The sequence below is a fragment of the Mesoplodon bidens genome (assembly GCF_964165515.1).
Source record: "Mesoplodon bidens genome assembly, chromosome: 7".
Classification (NCBI taxonomy): domain Eukaryota; kingdom Metazoa; phylum Chordata; class Mammalia; order Artiodactyla; family Ziphiidae; genus Mesoplodon; species Mesoplodon bidens.
The window spans coordinates 102,817,104-102,838,981 of NC_138164.1; the positions used below are offsets into that span (position 1 = coordinate 102,817,104).

Sequence of the window (21,878 nt, forward strand, 5' to 3'; positions counted from 1 at the left end):
AGGGGAGATGGCAGCCTGAATTTATGAGCATTTAAAATGTTCCAGACTTGGGGCTTTAATAGATTATTTCATTTAATCCTCACAAAAGGTAGTAAACTGAGACTTGGAGAAGTTCCTTGTCCAAGGTCACATGGCTAAGAAGGGTCAAAGTCTGACTTGAAATATAGGAGATACTGAAGCCTGTGCTTTTAGCCACTCTAGGCTGTGAAGAGCTGTTCTGGGACCAGAGAAGAGGCTGGAGGAGGGTAGGCTAGTGAGGCGGGGAGTAGTTACATCTTTCTTATGTTATTAAAGTATCAGGGCTTCCCTGGTGGCGCAGTGGTTGAGAGTCCACCTGCCGATGCAGGGGACACGGGTTCGTGCCCCAGTCCGGGAAGATCCCACATGCCGCGGAGCGGCTGGGCCCGTGAGCCATGGCCGCTGAGCCTGTGCGTCCGGAGCCTGTGCTCCACAACGGGAGAGGCCACAACAGTGAGAGGCCCGCGTACCGCAAAAAAAAAAAAAAAAAAAAAATCAGATCTGTGCCGCCCAAAGGCTCAGTATTTTAAGTGTCTTCACTTGCGAGGGTTGTGGGATAGCAGTTCTGAGTAGGGGCCCTAGCACCAGACTGCCTGGGTTCATATTCTGGCTCCAGCCTTAAAAGGGCTAATCACAGGAACTCCCTGGTTGTCCAGTGGCTAGGACTCTGCGCTTCTAATGCCGGGGCCCAGGTTCCATCCCTGGTCAGGGAAGTAGGATTCCACAAGCCACGCAGCACGACCAAAGTGGGGAAAAAAAAGGGGGGTGGATAACCATGGTTAAGTCACTTGACCTCCCTGAGCCTCAGTTCCCTTACGTATAAGATGTCTATAATGACATTACTTACCTAATAAGGTTTTGAGGATTAAGTGAGGCCATTTGCATGTGTAGTTAGCAAAATGCCTGGTACCTGGTCAGCTCTCCGTTAAGTCGCTGCTGCTTTTATTCTCACTAGTGCCTGGCACGGTGAAAGTTTCTCTGCCACTTCCCACTTCCCTCTCTGGTCTCTGAAATAGCATAGTGTTGGAGTTGCTGCTTCCTGGAGTTTCTGCTCTCACAGCAGTTATCAGACTTGAGTAATTTGTTTTTCTGAGAAATGGGAACAAGAAGATGTAGAAGTGGATTCTTACAGGGTTTGGGCAAAATCTTAGGAGTTACAGAACTTTCAAGATGCCTTTTCACAGCACATTCTTCAAGGTTACTGAAGGTTACTGATGGCAGAGGTTACTGTCTGGGATGGAGCACGGCTCTGACACATCGTTGCCCTTCCACGTAGCTCCAGAGTTTCTGGCTGACATTGGTGTATTGCTCTTCCTGTTGGGTGCATTTATGACTCGGGGAAGCAGGCACTACAGCCTACGATAATGTGTGACAGCGAGTTGCCACTGGTGTAAGGTGCTGATCACTTGGTGACCGTCTGCAGGACTGTTGAGAAGTCTCACCCCTGGGCTTGGAGGGGGATGGAGCACGGGTGCCTTGTGGTCACCTTCTCGGCCTAGGATCTAAGATCTTTAGATATCATGGCTTAAAGCGGGAAGGGACTTAAGGTAGGTAACCTTCACCCCCCCCTCCCCTCCCCTTTTTTTCCATTCCCATTTTTTAATACATCAGGGAAGAGAGAATTAGGACTGAGTTCCCTGTCCTCATTCTTCGGTTCTAGTTGACCAGAAAGCAGGGTAAAACTGGGAACTCAGTGAGCTTGCAGGATCTTGACAGCCCTGAGCTATAGCCAGAGCAGGGGGAAGGGATTAAAAGTTAGTTGTAATACCCCAAAATCTGGTTTTTAAACAAGGGCGCACATTCTCACAAGACTGCTGGACTTTGGTTTTTCAAATTAGCTGTGCCAATTCCAGACCCAAGCACAGCCATTCTTTCTAAATGTGTTCCTTCTCTACAGCAACGAACTCCTCTGTCATCCCTTCAGTGAAGGCCTACTTCCTGTGTGCATTGTAAGGGAGAGAGCCAAGTTTAATTTCTTATTTCAGGCAGCACAGGAGCCATCTGAAAATCATGACTAGAATCAATACAGCACTCATTTTCCCTCAACCTTTCATTTCTTTAACACCAGTTCAGTAAAAGGTGGTGTAGAAAAGTTCCTTTGGACTTAATGTTTTCTGACTGTGGAAGGAGGTCTTGTGGAATGTTATTGCAGATGTGAATCCTGTTTATTTCTAGCCTTTACTGAGACTGAGTGTGAAGGAACTGTTAGTCTAGATTCAGAGACTCTGCTAACCAGGCAGGAAGCCCCTATGCTCTTGGTACTCCTTTAGTCAGATGACCCCAAATCTAGATGTGGTGTGACAGCCACTGTAGCCCAGCTAGTCCCTGGGCACAATGTCATATGTACTTGGGCAGTAAAAGTAGTAGGGAGCCTAAGAGCTCACTGGAACCAATGGTGATTGATGAGGGGATGGAAGTCGTGACCAAAATCTCAAAACAGGGAGGAATGAGATTTCTCTGCTCCCCTAGGAGTTGCATGCAGAAAGCAGGAGGAGAGGTGAGTGCCTCTTATTCCAAAGGAGTGAAAGGACCAAGTCTGTGAGCCAAGAAAAGGCAGAGCTCCTTAAGCAGCAATTACAAACCTTTCTCTTAACTGGCCGAATACCCAGCTGGTCCCAAGAACAGGTGATGGAGAGCTGCCCAACACTCCCAGAGACGGAGCATCTTGGGACACAGTTATAGTTAATGCAAACTTTATTTATAAAAGACTCTTAAATTAGTTGTATCATGCCATGCATTCATAGAGAATACAGTGACCCTTCAGGGCTACAAGGAGAAGAGCTCACAAACTCAAAGGAAAACTAGTAAAGCGTTTCTAATAGTTAAAAGCTAGGAAAGATTAGGACAACTTTACAAATGAGCAATTAAAAATAAAAGAAAAAGGCTATGGAAACTAGTCTGAGCTGAGAGAAGGGCACCTGTTTACAGGTCTGTACACTGAACTAAGACACAGACAGGCTTCTAGAGAGGCAGGATGCTGGCGGGGAGAAGCGGAGGATGTGCAAAGACTTGTGCCACAACGACTCCTCCCCCAGGTCCATGGTATGATACATACAACCAGTTTGTGTACACTAGGCCTGCCAAGGCCACTTTAACTATGAGACTCCTAGTTTAGTAAACTAAAGCTGCAGGGCGCCAGGGGAGTGGGGTGACTTCATTTGCGACTGCTCTTTATTCTCTCCAGTCTTTTTTTCAAGTCATCAATGTTAGCTGTGGAGGAGGAGGATGTAGTCATGGTTCCTGAAGAGTGAGTCTGGTTGGAATCCAGATCTGAATGCTGGTGCTGCTCCCGTGACTCCCGGAGCTGAGAGAGTTTGCTGTGCAGCATGTCTGTGGAAGAGGCAACGGTAGGAGCTGCTGGTTTGGAAAGCAGAGAGGTCAACGGAGGTCGGTCATCTTGCTGTTGAGAGAAGAAGAAACATTGTCCAATCAGGTCAGGATGTGGCTCTGGAGCAACATACCCTGAGGCTGGGACACTGCTGCTCTGGCCAGCCTGTCCCTGACCTGCTGGTCATCACCCTCCCTGCCCCACACAGAAGGAGAGGAGCAGTACCTTTGTATTGTCCAGACCACATCGCTGTCGCAGGATTTTTAGCCTTTCCAGGTAGACAGATGGTCCCACTTCTTCTCCATTTGTGTTACCTATGGAGGACCCTGTGCTTGTGGGAGTGGGCACACACGTGACTTCCATCTGGGGGGAGATGCCTAAGTAGGAAATGTAGAAGGAATATTCAGATATACACCCCCCCACCCCGACTGCCCTCGTTATCCTCCCACCAAAGGGAACAATTTGGGCCTTGAATATCACCACTGTACTTGAAGACTAAAAAAATCCACAAGAATCTACCTGGAGTTGGTGATAAAGGGTGCTCTGAAATATACAAGATACGCTTAATGAGAACTTCCAGAACTGATAGAGAAGGGCACTGAATGTTAAGTTGGACCATCCATCTACATCCTGAGCTATGCAGGGGTTGTATTCTTATAATCCCACGGCTGACCTGGGCAATCCAAAGAGCCTAAGCTACTCCTGAGTATATGGTAAGTGCCCAAGTGAAGAACCTAAGGACTTTATTTTATTTTACTTTTTTTTTTGAAGAATTATTGCTATTTCATCTTTATTTTTTTGGGCTGTGTTGGGTTTTCGTTGCTGCACGCGGCCTTTCTCTAGTTACGGCGAACGGGGGCTGCTCTTCGTTGCGGCGCCCGCGCTTCTCATTGCAGTGGCTTCACTTGTTGCAGAGCACAGGCTCTAGGCATGCAGGCTTCAGTAGTTGCAGCATGTGGGCTCAGTAGTTGCGGTGCACAGGCGTCAGCAGTTGTGGCTCGCGGGCTGTAGAGCACAGGCTCAGTAGTTGTGGCGCATGGGCTTAGTTGCTCCGTGGCATGTGGGATCTTCCCAGACCAGGGCTCAAACCCATGTCCCCTGCGCTGGCAGGCAGATTCTGAACCACTGCGCCACCAGGGAAGTCCCCCTAGGGACTTTAAGTGTTTGCAAGAATTAGACTAGGTTTGGACCAGGTGATACACAGGGCAAAGCTCTTATTCAAACTGGGGAGGACAACAAGGAGCTCAAGGCTACTGTCTGTTCTTAAGGAAGAGGGGAAAACTGCGGTGTCCAACAAGGAGGGGTAGGAACTGGAGCATCCGAGATCAATATTCTGGCAGTAGAGGGGAAAACCAAAACCAAACCAAACCAAAATCCATCACAGTTCTAAATTTCTGAGAAGGAACAATCACAAAGTGCAGGCATTTAAAATATCCAGTTTGATATCAATGAAAAGGCATTATATTAGTCAAAAGATAAAGTACTGGGAAGAAAAACAGTAAACTGAAAAGTAAAAGAGGTTACTCTAGGGAAAAAGGAATCTTTTAATGTACAGATGAGAACACTCTGAGAGGGTGAAAAATGAAGACTAATGCAAAAAGGCAGTAAGAGAAGACTGAACACTTTAAGGCATTCAGTTACCAGTGGGGCTACATGCTTGTGTTGCAAATGTTGAACATCACAAGAAAGGACTCTGGAAATGAGAAACGGAGGCTCTACCCTGATCAGCTCAACCATGGGATGTCCATACATGGCTACTGGACACTGCTCGCTGTTCTTCAAGAAAGAGACTCCAAAAAAACAAACAAACAAAAAAAGAAAGAGACTCCAGGTCTCGGAGAGGGGTAATTTAAGGTGTTAAAAATAAGAACAACTATTGGAAAAACAAACAAACAACAAAGGGACTTCCCTGGTGGTCCAGTGGCTGAGACTCCATGCTCCAAATGCAGGGGGTCTGGGTTTGATCCCTGGTCAGGGAACTAGATCCCACATGCATGCCGAAACTAAAGATTTCACATGCTGCAACGAAGATCCTGCACACGGCATCAAAGATCCTGCGTGCCGCAATTAAGCCCCGGCACAGCCAAATAAATAAATAAATGTTAGAAAAATATTAAAAAACAAAGAAAAAACAAGAACAACAAAAAGAAACAATTTAAGAGAATACAATTGACGCTGCAGCTTAGAAAGATACATGGTGAGAGAGAACATGACTGGAATCTGAAAACCACAAAGGAACAGTTTCACAGGCAAACAGATTTTAGAATGTAAGAGTAGGTGAGCTTCACCGAACTCAGAAAGAACTAAATGCAGGACCAATGTGAGAGCTGTACTCTGCATGATGAGGGAACTTTAGCAGTTGGGCCTTTTTTTTGGTTTAAGGCTCTTGACAGCTATTTTTTGTAACTGATACCTCCTAAATCTCCCTTTTGTCCCTAGGTCCTTGAGCAGTAACTCTCCAGTATAGGCGTTTTCACTGGGGGGACAGTAATATTTCAGCTTAACATCAGGATAAGCATTCACTCATATATTAAACAAAATACCTACTGTGTGCCCACCACATGCCAGGCAACAAAACCGACAAAAATCTTTACCCTTGTGGATTGACTGACTGATTTTCCACACAGCTTGTAGGATCTTAGTTCCCCGACCAGGGATTGAACCCAGGCCCTCAGCAGTGAGAGCACAGAGTCCTAACCACTGGACTGCCAGGGAATTCCCACCCTTGTGGATTTTAAATTCTAGCAGAGACGGACATCACACAATTAATCTAATAAACATTATGTTACATGGTGTGTTAGAGGAGGTTACGTACTATGGGGGGGTGAGGGGTAGGTCGCAAATTTTAAATGAAGCCTCACTGAGGCAGTGACAAAGATGTGGAGGAAACAAAGATTGTCCTGGAGAAGAGCAATCTACATGCAAGAAACCGCCAGTGCAAAGGCCCTAAGAAGGTGTACGCCTGGTGCGTTCCAGGAACAGCAAAGGGGCTGGTGAGGCTGAAGTGGAACAGAAGTCAGAGAGTGTGGGAGAGAGGCAGTTCTAGAGGTATCAGGGGACCACATCATGTCAGACCTCACAGGCCTTTCTTGTAAGGCTTTTTGCTCTGCTGAGTGAAAGGGAGAGCCTTTGGAAAATGTTTGAGGAGCGCTGTTTCGATGCTATGTGTGGAAATGACTACAGGGAGGCGAGACTGGCAGCGGGGAGACGGTGCAGGAGAGCGCTGCAGTCCACGTAAGAGAAGATGTTGTTCAGACCAGGGCAGTGGCAGTGAAGGAGATGAGCAGTGTGGGTGGATTCTGTGTATGTTTTGTAGGTAGAGCCAAAAGAATTTCCTGACAGAGAAAAAGAGAATACTCAAAGGTTGGGGGTCTGAGCAAACTAGAAGGACACGGTTGCCATCCAGTGAGGTGGAGGAGAATGCAAATGGAGCAGGTTTTGGGGGGTTATCAGGAGCTCGGTCTTTGACACGCTGAGTTTATGATGTCTACTGTACCAGAAACCCAGTGAGATGTCCTGCACGATCTATCAGCAGAGATCAGGAAGGAGGTCTGGGCTGGACATCGGACAAAACTGGGCTTTGCTGGCATAGAAATGGTATTTAAAGTGATGAGAGTAGATGGATTAGTTAAGGGGATGAGAGTAAGAAAGAAGAGATAATCATGGATGGAATCCAGGGGGACGTCAACATTAAGAGTTCAGGGAGAGGAAGGATCTGTCAGAGAGGAGGCCAAGGGGGAATAGCAGCGAGGAAGGAGGAAAGCAAGAGAGCACGGAGGACCGGGAGCCCAGGGGAGACACTGTCTGAAGGGGAGAGGACGTTGCTGTTGCCAAACACGATGGGTCGAGGCAGGTGACTGAGGGTTGACTACTCTCTGCATCACTGGTGACCATTAAGTACTGAGGTGCACGGATATAAATGTAAACCCATCAAAACCCTCCAGTGGCTGACGCTGGGAGCTATTTTGAGCTTATTCCTGGAGCTACCAGAGGAAACCATACCTGTTGAAATGGGAATACGGCCTTTGCCCTCCCTCTCCATCTCAATCACCCGAAGGCCTCTCTCAACATAGCTCTGGAAGAACTGTGAGGAATTTTTCAGAAATGGTTCAATGTCAGCATCTGAATATTTCTTCTTATATTCATATAACTCTGCTAGGCCCTGGTTAACAAGAAAAAGGAAGAGGTGGGGATGGCTGTTAGTGACTCTTTTCCATAAAGCAGATTCCTTTCCCTCTCAACCCTTTCCCTCTCACCTCTTTAGTGTTCTCTTTAGAGCCAATCTTCTTAAAAATCTCAGCTAAGAAATCATTCACTTTGGCCTTTGATGATTTTTCATCCTAAAGACACAAGAAGGAATGACTGGTTAGACCTGCGTTATTAATTAGGAACCAGTGGTTGGATAAAAACTGAAAATATCTCAAAATCCAGACCTTCCAGGTATGTTCCTGCAAATAACAGAAGCACCAGAGCTGCAGGGGCTGCAGCAGAAACATTAACAATCTCAGGTTTTCAATTAAACTTGATAAGGAAAGTCCCTCCCTAATTAGAGCTCACAGTGGATTTATCTAGGGACCAGTGCCTTAGGCACAGACACAGAAACCTTTCTTAGGAACAAAAAGCCCAAGGTTATAGTTTATATTTGAAAACGTCAAGGTGATTGGACCAATCCCTGAGCCTTCATCTTAGGCCCTGAGAAAGAAAGGCTCCGGTGGCTTATCCCTTTGACAAGATCACATCCCTCAATCTTTCAAGTCAGACACTCACGATTCGAGATGCTCCCTTTTCTGTTTCCTTATCAGACTTGCTCCCGGTCTGGTCCATACTGTGCTTCATCATCCGGCAGAGGTGGGCCTCCAACTCTGACTCATTCTTGTTGTCAATCATTGTTAGGTGGTCTAGGATCTGAGGAAGAAACGTGCACATTCAATGGCAGCGATGCCATATCCGTGACGTTCTCTCAAGCTCTCTTGGGAATGGTTGCTGTTCTCACTCACCTTGGGCCCTTTTAATTTGCATAAAGTGTGCAGCAGCGTTTTTAGGGTCCTTATGGGAAATTCACTTTTGCATTGCTTTAGTTTCTCTTTGGGGAAGACCTTCATGAAAATGTGTATATCCAGAAGAATTCTGTCCAGATTAATGCTGTTGATGGTATCAGGCAGTAGTCGAACCATTCTCCAGAGACACTATTGAAAAAAGAAACAGAAGTTAGAAGGAGTCACTGAAGAATGAGGATAATCTCTGTCACCATTCATTTCCCCTAAGCTCTGGGATCATTCATTTCTAAAAGATGGTCAGGGATATGAATGGGGCACCTCATCTTTCAAGTTCAGCTGCTAAGCACGAACCGTTTTATTTACTTCAACCATGTCACTGGCTAACGTGTGACAAGCCATCTACCTGACCATCTCCATTCCTCCTTCCCACTCCCTAGAGATGGGGCCCTAAACGATGAGAAAATGTGGAAATTCTGTCTTGGGTTTGTTTGGTACCCGAGAGTAGAGTAGTTCATATTACCTAATCAAATCTAACCCGAGGAGACAAAATACTTTACACTATTACAGTATAATAACAGTATTATGATGTTACAGATACATTCATTTGCAGTCTTCCAAAAATAGACCAAAATATTATAAATCTATACATATCTTTTCCCCCAAAAGAAATGAAATTTGTTTCATCAAACTTCTTGCCTTTTGATTCTAGGCAAACTGGTGAGATATTTACAAAATAGCTCTTCCTTTTCACTGTTTGAGGCCAGGAATTTTTTAGGCCTGAGCTAGGGGTATAAATTGGAGGAAGGGAAAAATGGAGAGCAACTATATTTTTCAGGTGTGCTTTGACTGATTTGAGTTAGTTCCAACTCCTCTTTCCCCACACTTTGAAAGAAAGAGATCAAATTATTTCAACTTCACCTTCATAACAAGCTCAGAGAATTTGGGAGAACTGGCTGTTGCTAGCAGGCTGTCTTGGAGCAAAACAAGTAGGGCACTAGAAAACAAACCCAACACAACAGCATTAATAAGTTTCAAACCTGCTTTCCAATTAAAATCAGTAATTGAAAGCCAAGTGTAATTTACAATAGCCAGATCATGGAAGCAACTTAAATGCCCATTGACAGACAAATGGATAAAGAAGATGTGGTACATATATACAATGGAATATTACTCAGCCATTAAAAAGGAACGAAATTGGGTCATTTGTAGAGATGTGGATGGACCTAGAGACTGTCATACAGAGTGAAGTAAGTCAGAAAGAGAAAAAGAATTATCGTATATTAACACATATATGTGGAATCTAGAAAGATGGTACAGATGAACCGGTTTATAGGGCAGAAATTGAGACACAGATATAGAGAACAAACGTATGGACACCAAGGGGGGAGCGTGGTGGGAGGGTGGTGGTGGTGGTGGGATGAATTGGGAGATTGGGAATGACATATATACACTAATATGTATAAAATAGATAACTAATAAGAACTTGCTGTATAAAAAATAAATACAATAAAATTTTTTTAAAAAGCCACGTGTAAAAATTCTTCATCTGAGAAACTGAGAGCTCATGGATCAGGAACTGTCTTTGATTACTTGACACTCATAGCTATTAAGAAAATAAACATCATTTAAGCTTTGTAAGTTACCACTTGGTAAATGGTAAAGCTTGTCACTATTTTTCATTGTCACTGGTAGCAGAGAAAGAAATGTACATGAAATGTACACAGAAGAGAAGGTAACTGACAAACTCCACAGTCCTATTCTAGAAAACTCCTAATACTGGCTGGTTTACTGAGTTGTTAACTAGCTTTAACTGCTGTCTCAGGTTGGAATACCTTCTCTTGAGGAAGAGAAGAGTAATAAATCAACGTATCAGGCAAACCTAAGCTTACAACTGATCTAAGTGCCTCCTGGTTTCTATGGGTAGACAAAAGAGAGGCTGTTCCAGGCTCTAATGCTCAGAGTACAGATATACCTCAGGATGTTGGTCTGGTCTGACTTCTCCAGAACTTTCACCACCAAGAGGTTCACAGAGCGGATCACCTGTTGCCCTTCCTCCAGATCTTCAATTCGAGAATCCAGCATTAAGGTGATGAGGCCATGCATCAGGTCTTTCAGAACTCCAGTGGAGGCCTCTCGGGCGAGGCTTTCTATCTGAAACAGCTATCCAATCATAATTGCATTAGAGAGCCATGAAACTCAATATACAGATCCAGGAAGATAAACATGGGTGGCATATTCTAATAAATGATTATATTGTATTTATAAAAATTCAGAGTATTAGGAAAAAAATAAAAATCACTACACTCTCCCAAACCACCAAGAATAGCCAAAATTAATTGGTGTGCTTCCTTCCTGTTATAAAAGTATTTTTAACGTGAGTAGTCATCTGTGAAAAGCCAGCTAAGGCCCAACCGTGACTGATGAAGAAACTGGCAGGAAGCAGAATTTCAGGTAGTCTGTAAGTATCCTAACAATAAGGTAAGCTGGAGTGTTGCCCAACATCCACTGGAAGTAGCCAATGGCTTACATGTAAAATTCCAAAAATGACGTATGTTTCACATGTTTCACTGGAACATCTGAACCAACTCAGGCCTGAGAACCTGGGTGGGATGAGAGACTGAAGGGAAGCTCATGATCTGCAGAGGTGTCCCTACCGAAATCATGTTGCCGATGATACAGCTATACAACTTGATGATTTCATCCTTCTCCAGTTTCTCATCTGCCATATGTGTGTTGTAGATGAGTCTCAGCTGCATGAACGTGGCTATCAGAAACTGATCAATATGGCCAGACATGGCGTCTGCTTTGTCTTCCTGTCTCAGGACCTCATCAATCTGATAACAAAAATTCAAGATGTATTTTCCAAGCTTCATATTTCTAAGTAGCAGGAATACACTGTAAGTCTCTGTAATATTTATTAGCAAAGCACTTCTAGTATCTTAGCTTGAAAAAACCCAGTCACCTTACATATAAATAACTAGTCCTTAGGGACTCAATCATTCAACAAATATTTACAGAGCAAGACTATTAGGTGAATTAACTGCAGCTCCTATTCTAAGAGGCTCACCATCTAGTTTAAGGAATAATAATCCTTATGTCTAAATGCTAATTTATTAAAGAGAGTGTTTTTATACCTGTTATCTCATTTGATCATTTCAACAGCTCTAAGAAGTAGACAGGGCTGAGAGTAAGATCTTCATCTACCATATGAGAAAAGTGAGGCCAGTAAAATCAGGCTACTTAGTTCAAACTCAAAACTCAGGTTTCCCACAACTGGATCCAGGTTCTTTTTGCTTCAGTAGACTGGTTGTCACTAATGGTAAAATGTTACTATGGGAAAAACATGTATTTCCTATTCACTACTGTAAAAAGACCTTTATTTTTATGATTACATAAATTACACCCTGAGACAATCATGCCAATAATCTTCATGACCATCCTTTCATGCAGGGCTGCTATACTGCACAACTCCAGGGGTCACCATTTATACAGACTGCAATGTGAATAGTGCCCTCTGGTGTTGAGGAAGCCAGTGGTCCTACTTACATTTCTTTATGCATGTATACCCATAAGCACATACAATTTTATATAACTGGAACTGTTTAACAATTCTGTTTCAACATGGACAAAATAAAAACAAATATATATATTTTTTGGAGGGGGGCTTACTCTTTTTCCAAGGTAATTAACAACAACAACCTGATATATATTCTTTCATGTTCACAGAATCATTTATAACCACACATGCACACATAGATAGGGTCAAGGTTTAGGGCACTGTTTATTCCATAAGAATATTTATAGTACATACACTTCTGTGCATCTAGCCTTCCTAACAGAAAATTATGAAAATCCCTAAAGTCAACAGAAACGGTTCTATTTTTAAAGGCTGCATAATAGTCCACATGTGCACATACCAAAACTTAATCATTCCCTGACTCTTTCAACCTGTTTCCAGTTTGGATATTTTGTCCACTATAAATAATGTTACAATAAACATCTTTGTGTATATATATCCCAAGGTACTTGTGTTTTAATTTCTAAAAAAAAAGTGCGCCATGGGACTTTCCTGGTGGTCCAGTGGTTAAGACTCCACGCTCCCAATGCAGGGGGTCTGGGTTCGGCCCCTGGTCAGGGAACTAGATTCCCACATGCGGCAACTAAAAGAGCCCGCGTGCCGCAACTAAAGATCCCGCGAGCTGCAACAAAGATTCTGCACATGGCAACGAAGATCCCCGCGTGCTGCAACTAAGACCTGGCACTGTCAAATAAATTAAAAAAAAAATGCACCAAGAGCTTAACTTTTAAGGCTGAAACATTTAAAATTACGGTATAATAGATATTACTATATTGCTTTCTTTAAAAAGGCACTAACATGTAATTCACATTTCTACGTTTAATGTATGAGAGTACTGTTTTTTCAGCGTCTCTATCAGCTGTATGTTTTACTACTCATTTTACTTTCTGTCACTCTGATGGTTTAAAAGTGATTATCTTGGGAATTCCCTGGTGGTCCAGTGGTTAAGACTCCATGCTCCCAATGCAAGAGGCGAGGGTTTGATCCCTGTTTGGGGAACTAAGATCCCGCATGCTGCACAGTGCGGCCAAAAAATAATAATAAACAAACAAATAAATAAAATAAGTGATCATCTATTGTTATTTTAATTTGCGTTTCTGTGGCGGGGGAGGTGCTGAACATCTTTTCATGTGTTTACTGGCCAGTTGGATATCTTCTGTGATTTGCCTATTCATATCCTTGAGTTAGTTTTTTTTCTGTTAGGTTCTCTTTTTCTCAAGAGTTAATAAGAGTTCTGTTTACTGTCGCTATTAATCCTTTATCAGTCATATGGTCATATGCAAATATATTCTACAATATAACACTCGTTTATTGACAGTATATGGTAAATTTCTCCACATTAAAATCTTAAAAATTTTAAATGATCAAATTTGTCTTTTCTTTTTAGGTTCTGGGTTTCCTTCCTTATTTTTTAATGGTCTCCCCAAATTCCTTGGTTATTTCAAAAAATTTGGGAGAGGGATCAGTTGTTTCAAGTTTCTACAGGGTTACATGTGTTGTTATCTTATCTAAAAAAAAAAAATCTCTTCCACATCTATGGTTGGTTCCTTCTTCATCCCTGATATTTACAATTTTTGCTCTCTAATCAGGCTAGGATTTTTAATTTTAATTTTTTTTTAACAAGAACCTGCTTTTAGATTTATTATCTTTAAAATCTATTTCATGAATTTTAGCTTTATTATTACCTACTCTCAAATTTCTTTTGATTTATTTTTTATTGTTTGAATTTCTAAGTATAAGTTCCTTTATTTTAGCCTTTCTTCAATAATAAATGCATTTCATGCAATATATTTTTCTGAGTTCAGTAGCTTCGGAGTAGAGTTGTAGAGTGAAATGCTTTCCTTCACTGCTAAGAGTTTTGATTTTTTTTTTTTGATGAAAGAGTTAGGAGGGTGCTTCATACTTTCCAAGTAGCCAATATTTTTGTGATATTAATATCATTTACTAAACATTTTGTCGGGTTATCAGCAAAGAATTTGGTCAGTGTATCTTTTACTTTTTGCGTCTGTTAAGAGATTTTTAATGACTCCTCCGCTCCAAGCTTCCTTTAGATGTGAGTCTATTTCTGGGCTCTTTGTTCCGTCCCAATGCTCTGTCTGCTTTTCCCTGGGCCAGTACTCCACTTAATTAATTACAGTGGCTCTATAATCACTGTTGATACCCAGTGATGTAAATCCTCTCCACTGTGTTTTTATTTTAAAAAACTGTCTTAAAATAAAACTGTCTTTGCTATTCTTAGGCCCTTTGATTTCCCATATAAATTTTAGAATCAGCTTCTCAACTGCAGAAAAAAAACTTAAGATTTTGATTGGAATGGCATTGAATTTACAGATATTATTTAAGGAGAAGCTGGCATTTTTATAATCCTGAATCTTGAGAACATAGTATATTTCTATTTATTTGGAAATGCAACAAAATAATGTCATTCAACAAAACTTAAAAATTTTCTCTGTCAAGGTCTTACATATTATACACTGCTTGATCACTCCTAGGTACTTTAATTTTTTGTTGCTCAGGGTTTTATTTTTTTTATTATGGTAAAATACATATAACTAAGATTTACCATTTTAACCACTTTTAAGTATACAATCCAATGACATTAAGTATATTCACAATGTTGTATAACCATCATCCCTATTTCCAGAACTTTGTCATTATCCCAAACAGAATCTGTACCCATTAAATAATAACTCTCTATCAACCCTCCTGCCCTTGGTAAACTCTATTCTAGTTTCTGTATTTGGCTATTCTAGGTACCTCAAATAAGTGGAATCATATAATGTTTGCCCCTTTGTGCCTGATTAATTTTATTTAGCATAATGCTTTCAAGGTTCATCCATGTTGTAGCATGTGTCAGAATTTCATTCTTCTTTGACTGAATAATATTCCATTGTGTATATATATGTATATATAAATATATATACACGTCACATTTTGTTTATCTGTTCATCTGTTGATGGACATTTGGATTGTTTCCACCTTTCGGCTACTGTGAATAATGCTGCTGTGAATCCTGGTGCACAAGTATTTGCTTAAATCCCTGCTTTCTAGGAGGGCATCTGGGGATCTTATTGTAATTCTATGTTTAACTTTTTGAGAAACCGCTAAACTATTTTCCACAATGGTTACACTACTTTAGTTCCCACCGGCAATACACACAGATTACAGTTTCTCCACATCCTGGCAAACACCTGCTATTTCCCATTAAAAAAAAAAAATCCTAATGGGTGTGAAGTGGTATCCCATTGTGGTTTTGATCTATATTTCCCTAATGCCTAATGATGGTGAGCATCTTTTTACTTGCTTATTGGATATTTGTGTATCTTCTCTAGAGAAATGTCTATTCATGTCCTTTGGCAATTTCTGAACTCAGTTTTGTTTTTCTGTCATTGAGTTATAGGAGTTCTTATATATTCTGGATATTAATCCTTTATCAGATATATGATTGGCAAATATTTTCTCTCATTCTATAGGTTGCCTTTTCATTCTTGTGATAGTGTCCTTTGATGCATACAATGTTTTAACTTTGATGAAATTCAATTTAATTATTTTTTCTTTAGTTGCCTGGTGTCATATCCAAGAAATCACTGCCAAAATCACTACATGAAGGTCTTCCCCTATGTCTTCTTCTAAGAGTTTTATAGTTTTAGCTCTTATATTTATGTCTTTGATCCATTTTGAGTTAATTTTTGCATATGGTATGAGAGTCCATCTTCATTCTTTTGCATGTGGATAAACATTTTTCCCACCATCATTTGTTTAAAGGACGGTCCTTTGCACACTGAATGATCTTGTCACTCTTGTCATTCAGGTCACTAATTCCGTTTCTGTAGTGATCATTATCTCCTTCAGTCCATCTATTCAATTTTTTAAAACTCTAAAACCGTATTTTTTTTGCTTGGAAGAATCTTTCTGCACCCCATGCCCTTCCCCATTGTGGTCATCTTGTCTCCTTTAGCAATTTCATTTTGCCAGGACATTGCTGTTCTGGTTATTTTGTTTTATTCTTCTTCCCAGTTACTGGGTGCCTTAAGGCATGTTATTACTCTTTACATATTCAAGATTCAGTCTTGGGTCTACCTTTTGGAAACCCTCAACAATGGAAATAAATGGGAGATAGAGCATTTCTGCCCTTGTAGGGGCTTGTGGTATACCAAATGGCAAGCTGTCAGTCATTTGGCAAAGTACCAAGAGCAGGCATTTCTGCTGTTTGGTCTCTAAAGGTACAAAAGTCAGAGACTTGCCAGCCTCAGAGAGTAAATTCAGCCCTTCTGTTCAGCTCCCTGTAGTTCCTTAGGGGCAAGGGAGGACACCAGGTACTCCTATTAACACTCACATAAGCCACCACTGCCCCTCCTTTAGGGCACCTACCGATCTCCACAGATAAGAGAGATCTGTCTCCAGGATTTCTGGTGTTTTGATCCTCTTCTCTGTGCTCTGCACTACTGAACCTCAGGTTTTCCTTAGGCCCATATGGGAAAAAGTCTTGTACTTGTACCAGACAGAGCTTGAGATTTGCTTAGACACTTCAGATACTACCCACCAGACCCGCCAGCTCCTCTGCTCAGAAAAGGCAAATGGGTTTGGATTGAAGTTGATAGAGAAAGGCAACAGGGATGCATGCATTCAAGTCGCTGTTTTCCAGACTCCCCACCATTTGTTTTCTTCCAACAGCAAAAGTTTTAACAGGAGGCTATTTGTCAAGCAACATCAAAAACCTCGTGCGGGGATTCCGGTTCTGCCCTTCTGCTCAGACCTAACATAGCAAAGACGTATCTCTTGATTTCCAATCTCTCAAGCCTGCTCTTCCTCCATCCTTCCCCATCTCTGTACACAGCACCACCATCCACCCAGTTGCTCAAGCCAAACAGCAAGGAGCTACTATTGATTCCTCTCCTCCCTTACATTTCATATCCATTCTATCACCAAGTCCTGTGGACTCTACCTCTGAAAGATACCCTGAAACCATTCACTTTTCTTCCTCTCCACAATGATCGTCCTAGTGCACATATCTTTCATATGAATTTCGACAATAGCTTCCTAACAGTCTAACAGGCCTCCCAGAATCCCTGCCTATAATCTGGTCTCTATGGAGTGGCCAGAAGTGACTTTTTCCCCAATTAAAATAAGTTCAAACATTATAGAAACGTTGGAAGTATAGTAAAAGAACTTTTTAAAATCCTGAATCATTTGCAAGTAGTCAGTCTGATGCTCCATGACCCTCTTGATACTTCAGCATGTATTTCTTTTTTTTTTTTTTTAAATATTTATTCATTTATTTATTTTGGCTGCACCGGGTCTTAGTTGCGTCATGTGGGATCTTTAGTTGCAGCATGTGCACTTCTTAGCTGCGGCATGCGGGCTTCTTAGTTGCAGCATGCGAACTTAGCTGTGGCATGCATGCAGGATCTAGTTCCCAGATCAGGGATCGAATCTGGGCCCCCTGCATTGGGAGCGTGGAGTCTTACCCGCTGGACCACCAGGGAAGTCCCATCATATATTTCTTAACAAGACATGCTCTTTCATAATCATGATACAAGGATCAAAGTCAGGAATACTGATGTTACTACCACCTAATCCTCAGGCTCTATCCCATTTTCTCCAGTTGCCCCGATTATGTTCTTTATAGCGAAAAGGCCCGTCTAGAATCATACACTCTAGACCAGTTCCCTCAGTCTTTCCTTGACTTTCTTCACCTTGAGATTTTGAAAATGTCCCTCAATTTGCACTTGTCTGATGTTTTCTCATGAACAGACATCAGGAATCTCAGCAAAGTAATGCAGAATTCCCACTGGATCCTATCAGGTGGTACATGATTTCATTTTGTCATATGATTGATGATGTTTACTTTGATCACTCAAGGTGGTATCTGCTAGGCTTCTCTATTGTCAAATTATTCTTGGTATTTTGTATTTTGAGGGTACTTTTAATATATTAGTCCTTTGTATTTTGTGGAGAGGTACTATGAAACTATGTAAATATTCCATTTCTCTTCAAATTTTTAACTAGCTTATATGTGCATGGACTTGTGGTTTCCTATTTTATTAAATTCAGTAAATTTACAAATTGTATTGTTTATGGGGTTATAACTCATTACTATTATTATTTATTTTGATGTTCAAACTGTGCTCTCTTCCAATAGGGAGTCTGTTCTAGTTGGCCTGTGTGTCCTTCTGACATGTCCCTACAATTCTCTGAGCCTATCCTTGCTGTCTAGCACAACAAGATACTCCAGAATCATCCAGTACTTTCCCTGATTCAGCTCTGGAATCTGCCACTTCTTAAGGAGCTGTTATTCCTTTTAGAGGAAAGTGGTATTTAGGAGACAAGATCTGGGGGTGCTCATTGCTGTTGGGGTGTTGCTGTTCTCAGGTCCTCTCAGTGGAAAGAGCCAGGGAATATATGCATATCATCTGTAACATACATTTATATACCGCATATATACATACGCACATACATTTACATTGATATTTATTTCTATATCTGTGTATTGAAAACCATGAGTTCATACTGACACATCTAATTCCGGTCCAACACCAGAGTTTCTATTTTCTTGTCCTTCCATATTTGTATCACCCTTCTCTGACAGTAAGAAACTTGGCTCCCATTTTCCTTATTATATTTATTTGACCAATCTCTTTGTTTGTAACCAACCTCCCACCTCTGCCACCAGCGTTCCCCAGGCCCACATCTTCTGCTTTGGCTCTGACTCCCTATTCTGAGCCAGGCGCATGCCGCCCTGCTCCTCTCCAACACACATGGATGTCCTCCTCACCCTGCCTGGGGTCCTTCTACCATGCCACACTGGCTCCCCCCACGGACATCTTCCTCTTCCTGCTTTGGCTCTGATTCCCGGCTGTGTGTCACCCCTCCTGAATGACAGCCTCCTCACAATGTTTGGGCTTGAAGACCCTCACATTGGGCCACTGTGGCTCTCTACTCCCACCCCCTTGCCACAAGGTAGGTGCCTACACCTTGTTTTACCCTCCTTCTGGCTTTATGACTAGACTGTTACGGAAGGGAAGCAGAGGAAGAAGAGAAAGGTTTTTTAAAAACATGTAGCTTCTTTTTCCTCAAAATTCTCTAATGGCTTCCCATCACATTTAAAATCCAAAACCTCCCTCAGGGCTTTTAAAACCCCACATGATCTGGTCTCTATCCACCTCTCAAATCTCATTCTGTACCATTCTCTCTCTTCCCCACTACGTTCCAGGCACATGGGCCTGTACTGTTTCCTGGACCACACCAAAGTCATTCCTACCCTAGAGTTTCTGTACTAGCTGTTCTCTGCTTGAACCCCGACCACCAATCTAAGTAACTAGTACTTAGTTCCCTCTCTCCCATCACCCCATTTGAGTTATATTTACACAGTAGTTACTATTATCTGATATTTTATTTGTTTGTCTCTGCCCACCAAAATCTAAGAAAGTTCCATCAGAGCTGGTTCCTACCAATTGCTGTTTTTCAGCCTCTGGTGAAAGAATGCAACTGTAAAAAGCAAGGCTCTATCACAGCTCTATCCTGTGAGGCAAGTGATGTCTGGCAGTGGTCCCTGTGCACTTTTTTCATCAGGGAGGTACTGAACACTGCCTGCCTCCCTTAATACTGTAACCAGTGTGCAACCGTCACTATTACAGCCTCGACAGCCACCAGGGGAATTACTGTCATGGGTAATACCCCCATTACCTGTGTCAGAGCTTGGATGCTTGTGTTGATATCACCACTGGCTACTTGGGAGATAATGAAATTGATTGTGGATGCTGTATTACTGTGCATATCATCAAAGTGTGGAGAAACAGCCCGGATCCTAGAGAGTGGAGCAAAGGAAAATATTCAATCTTTATTATAAGGTATCCCAATGAGTTGGAATTATGCAGTTCCCCACTAGATCCAGGTTTTGGTAAAGAACCGCTATTAGTCAGATAGTAATCTGTTCTAAAAAGTTCTAACTGCACAGAGAGCTCTTTTCAACATATACACTCTGATGATCATGAACTGCTTATACTTAAATGAAATGGGTTAACTTACTTGGGTTCAGGAATAAGGACTGGTTCAAAAATGTCATCCAGTTTGTGCTGAACAAGTTCTGGCATTTCACATCGGACTGTACCATTGTCATTCTCAATCTCATCTAGATCCAGCTGGAATTCTCGGCGAACCATCTGGGCTGCCTCAGGATGCCCACTCATGCTTCGGGCTTGGCTAAGGGAAGCAAAAGGAGGCTACTGAACTAAAAGAGACTTCTTAACCAAAGGGCAAGAGTAGCACTGCCAGCTGCCCCAAAGCTGCAAGACAGATGTTCAACTTCTGGTTTCAGCCCCCCTGAATGATTTAAGTCCTTGAGTCTAAGTAAGTGCCTTCAGTGGGCAACAACACTGGTTCATGAATATCCTAAGAGAGAAGACTGACTTGTACTTACAGTACTGCCAAGTTGTAAGTATTCTCTCTAGTTCATTAAAGCCAACAAATCTTGTATGCTATTCCAATTGGGGCAGTAAATAATAAAGAATATTTATATTGACTCAAAGCTCACTACTTCTGGGCAAAAATTTAAGAAATATCTAGACTGCCTGGTTCTTTTCTACCAATTTAACCAGTGTTTACGTTTTTCTAATTATAAGCATTATCCCATGCAGTGTTCAGTAAATTTTATACTTGAGGGACAGTCAATCACCTCTTTTTAGGAATATTCACTCAGGTCAGGGCCAGCATTACATCCAAGCAATAGATATTCACAGTCTCCAAATTCAAATCGGTTAAAATTATACTCATGATATGATCTAAAATAGAGCTATCTTGCTTATTAGAAGGCAGTTTTTTGAGTCCCTAAGCCAATTCTGGGTTGCATGCATTTTACTCAGCCTTATCTGACGAATAGGAACCTGTGCACGACCAAACATAACACAAGGAAGAAGGTGAGCCCATATTTTAGCCACATGACATTGAGCTGACACTTCTGCTAGCCAGTGGACTTTCAGGGAAGGCTTGATTCATGGGATACTTGGACACCCTCTACCTGGTTATAAAGTCTACACCAATAGCCCTCCAGAGGGGATGAATCCAAGCCAGAAGTTAGAAAGATATAAGAGCCCTGCTAATGAGAAATTAGCAGGCAGTACTTACATCCTATAAGTGCGATACATAACTCTGTCCACGGAAAAGCAGTGAAAGAAGGCACAAGACTATTTAGAAGTGGTTTTGAGACAAAGACAATGAAGACTGAAGGATTTAACATTTGGTTACAAGACATTTACCCAGACACTGTGTCATGCATGATAATGGCTACGAGAACTCAAGATTATGTTACAGGCTAAGCTCTGAGCACACAAGGCAAAGTCCACAGAGATGCCCTCGGACAACTATCTCCATCCACATACTTGAGTCTGGAGGACATGTCCTCAGCTGGTCCCTTGCGTAGCATGTTGGTATTGGAGCTTATGCTCTGTGTGCGCTGAGGTTTCTCTTCCACCTGTTTTACTGGTGCAGCAGAAGGCCTCTTTGCTGACCGCTTAATCCTCTCCTCAAGCATGCTCATATCCTTTTCAGAAAGCTGTCAAAAGAGACCAAATTTAATTTATTAGCACACCCCTCTACTAGAATATGAAGAGAATTAAAAACCTAATTGGAAGACCCAAGAATTAATATCCATTTTCATGTCGAAGCAAACAGAACCTCGTACGTTAGGGTAAGTTTCCTTTCAAAACACTACATCATTTTAAAATCGACTATTGCTAAAACCTGACTTGCTATATAAGAGAACATATGAAAGAAGGAAAGGACAGAAAAGGAAAGGCTATGAATAACTACAAATAAAAAGGTCAAGAATTAAAAGGAGCTTCCTCATTTTTTGGTGTCACCACTAACTAGTTGTGTGGCTATGGGCAAGAAGCTTCACTTTTGGTCACCTGTAAAATTCCCATCTGCTTTAGTTCCTTCACTGGCCTTGTAGTGAGTATTT

General features: G+C 41.8%; 1 protein-coding gene across 3 annotated transcripts in view; it reads right to left on the reverse strand.

The window, feature by feature from the left end:
* Positions 1 to 2,694: 2,694 nt before the first annotated feature.
* Positions 2,695 to 21,878, reverse strand: part of CKAP5 (cytoskeleton associated protein 5) — a 108,467-nt gene continuing 89,283 nt past the window's right edge. For all 3 annotated transcript variants that reach the window (XM_081241141.1, XM_081241139.1, XM_081241140.1), the window contains exons 33-44: positions 21,298 to 21,470; positions 19,949 to 20,122; positions 19,607 to 19,727; positions 10,998 to 11,177; positions 10,316 to 10,503; positions 9,262 to 9,337; positions 8,344 to 8,532; positions 8,114 to 8,251; positions 7,603 to 7,686; positions 7,349 to 7,508; positions 3,572 to 3,723; positions 2,695 to 3,418 (exon numbers count right to left, since the gene is read on the reverse strand). In XM_081241141.1, coding sequence (XP_081097267.1) covers positions 3,173 to 3,418; positions 3,572 to 3,723; positions 7,349 to 7,508; positions 7,603 to 7,686; positions 8,114 to 8,251; positions 8,344 to 8,532; positions 9,262 to 9,337; positions 10,316 to 10,503; positions 10,998 to 11,177; positions 19,607 to 19,727; positions 19,949 to 20,122; positions 21,298 to 21,470 — 1,881 coding nt within the window. In that variant the 3' untranslated portion in view covers positions 2,695 to 3,172. The remainder of the gene's footprint in view (positions 3,419 to 3,571; positions 3,724 to 7,348; positions 7,509 to 7,602; positions 7,687 to 8,113; positions 8,252 to 8,343; positions 8,533 to 9,261; positions 9,338 to 10,315; positions 10,504 to 10,997; positions 11,178 to 19,606; positions 19,728 to 19,948; positions 20,123 to 21,297; positions 21,471 to 21,878) is intronic.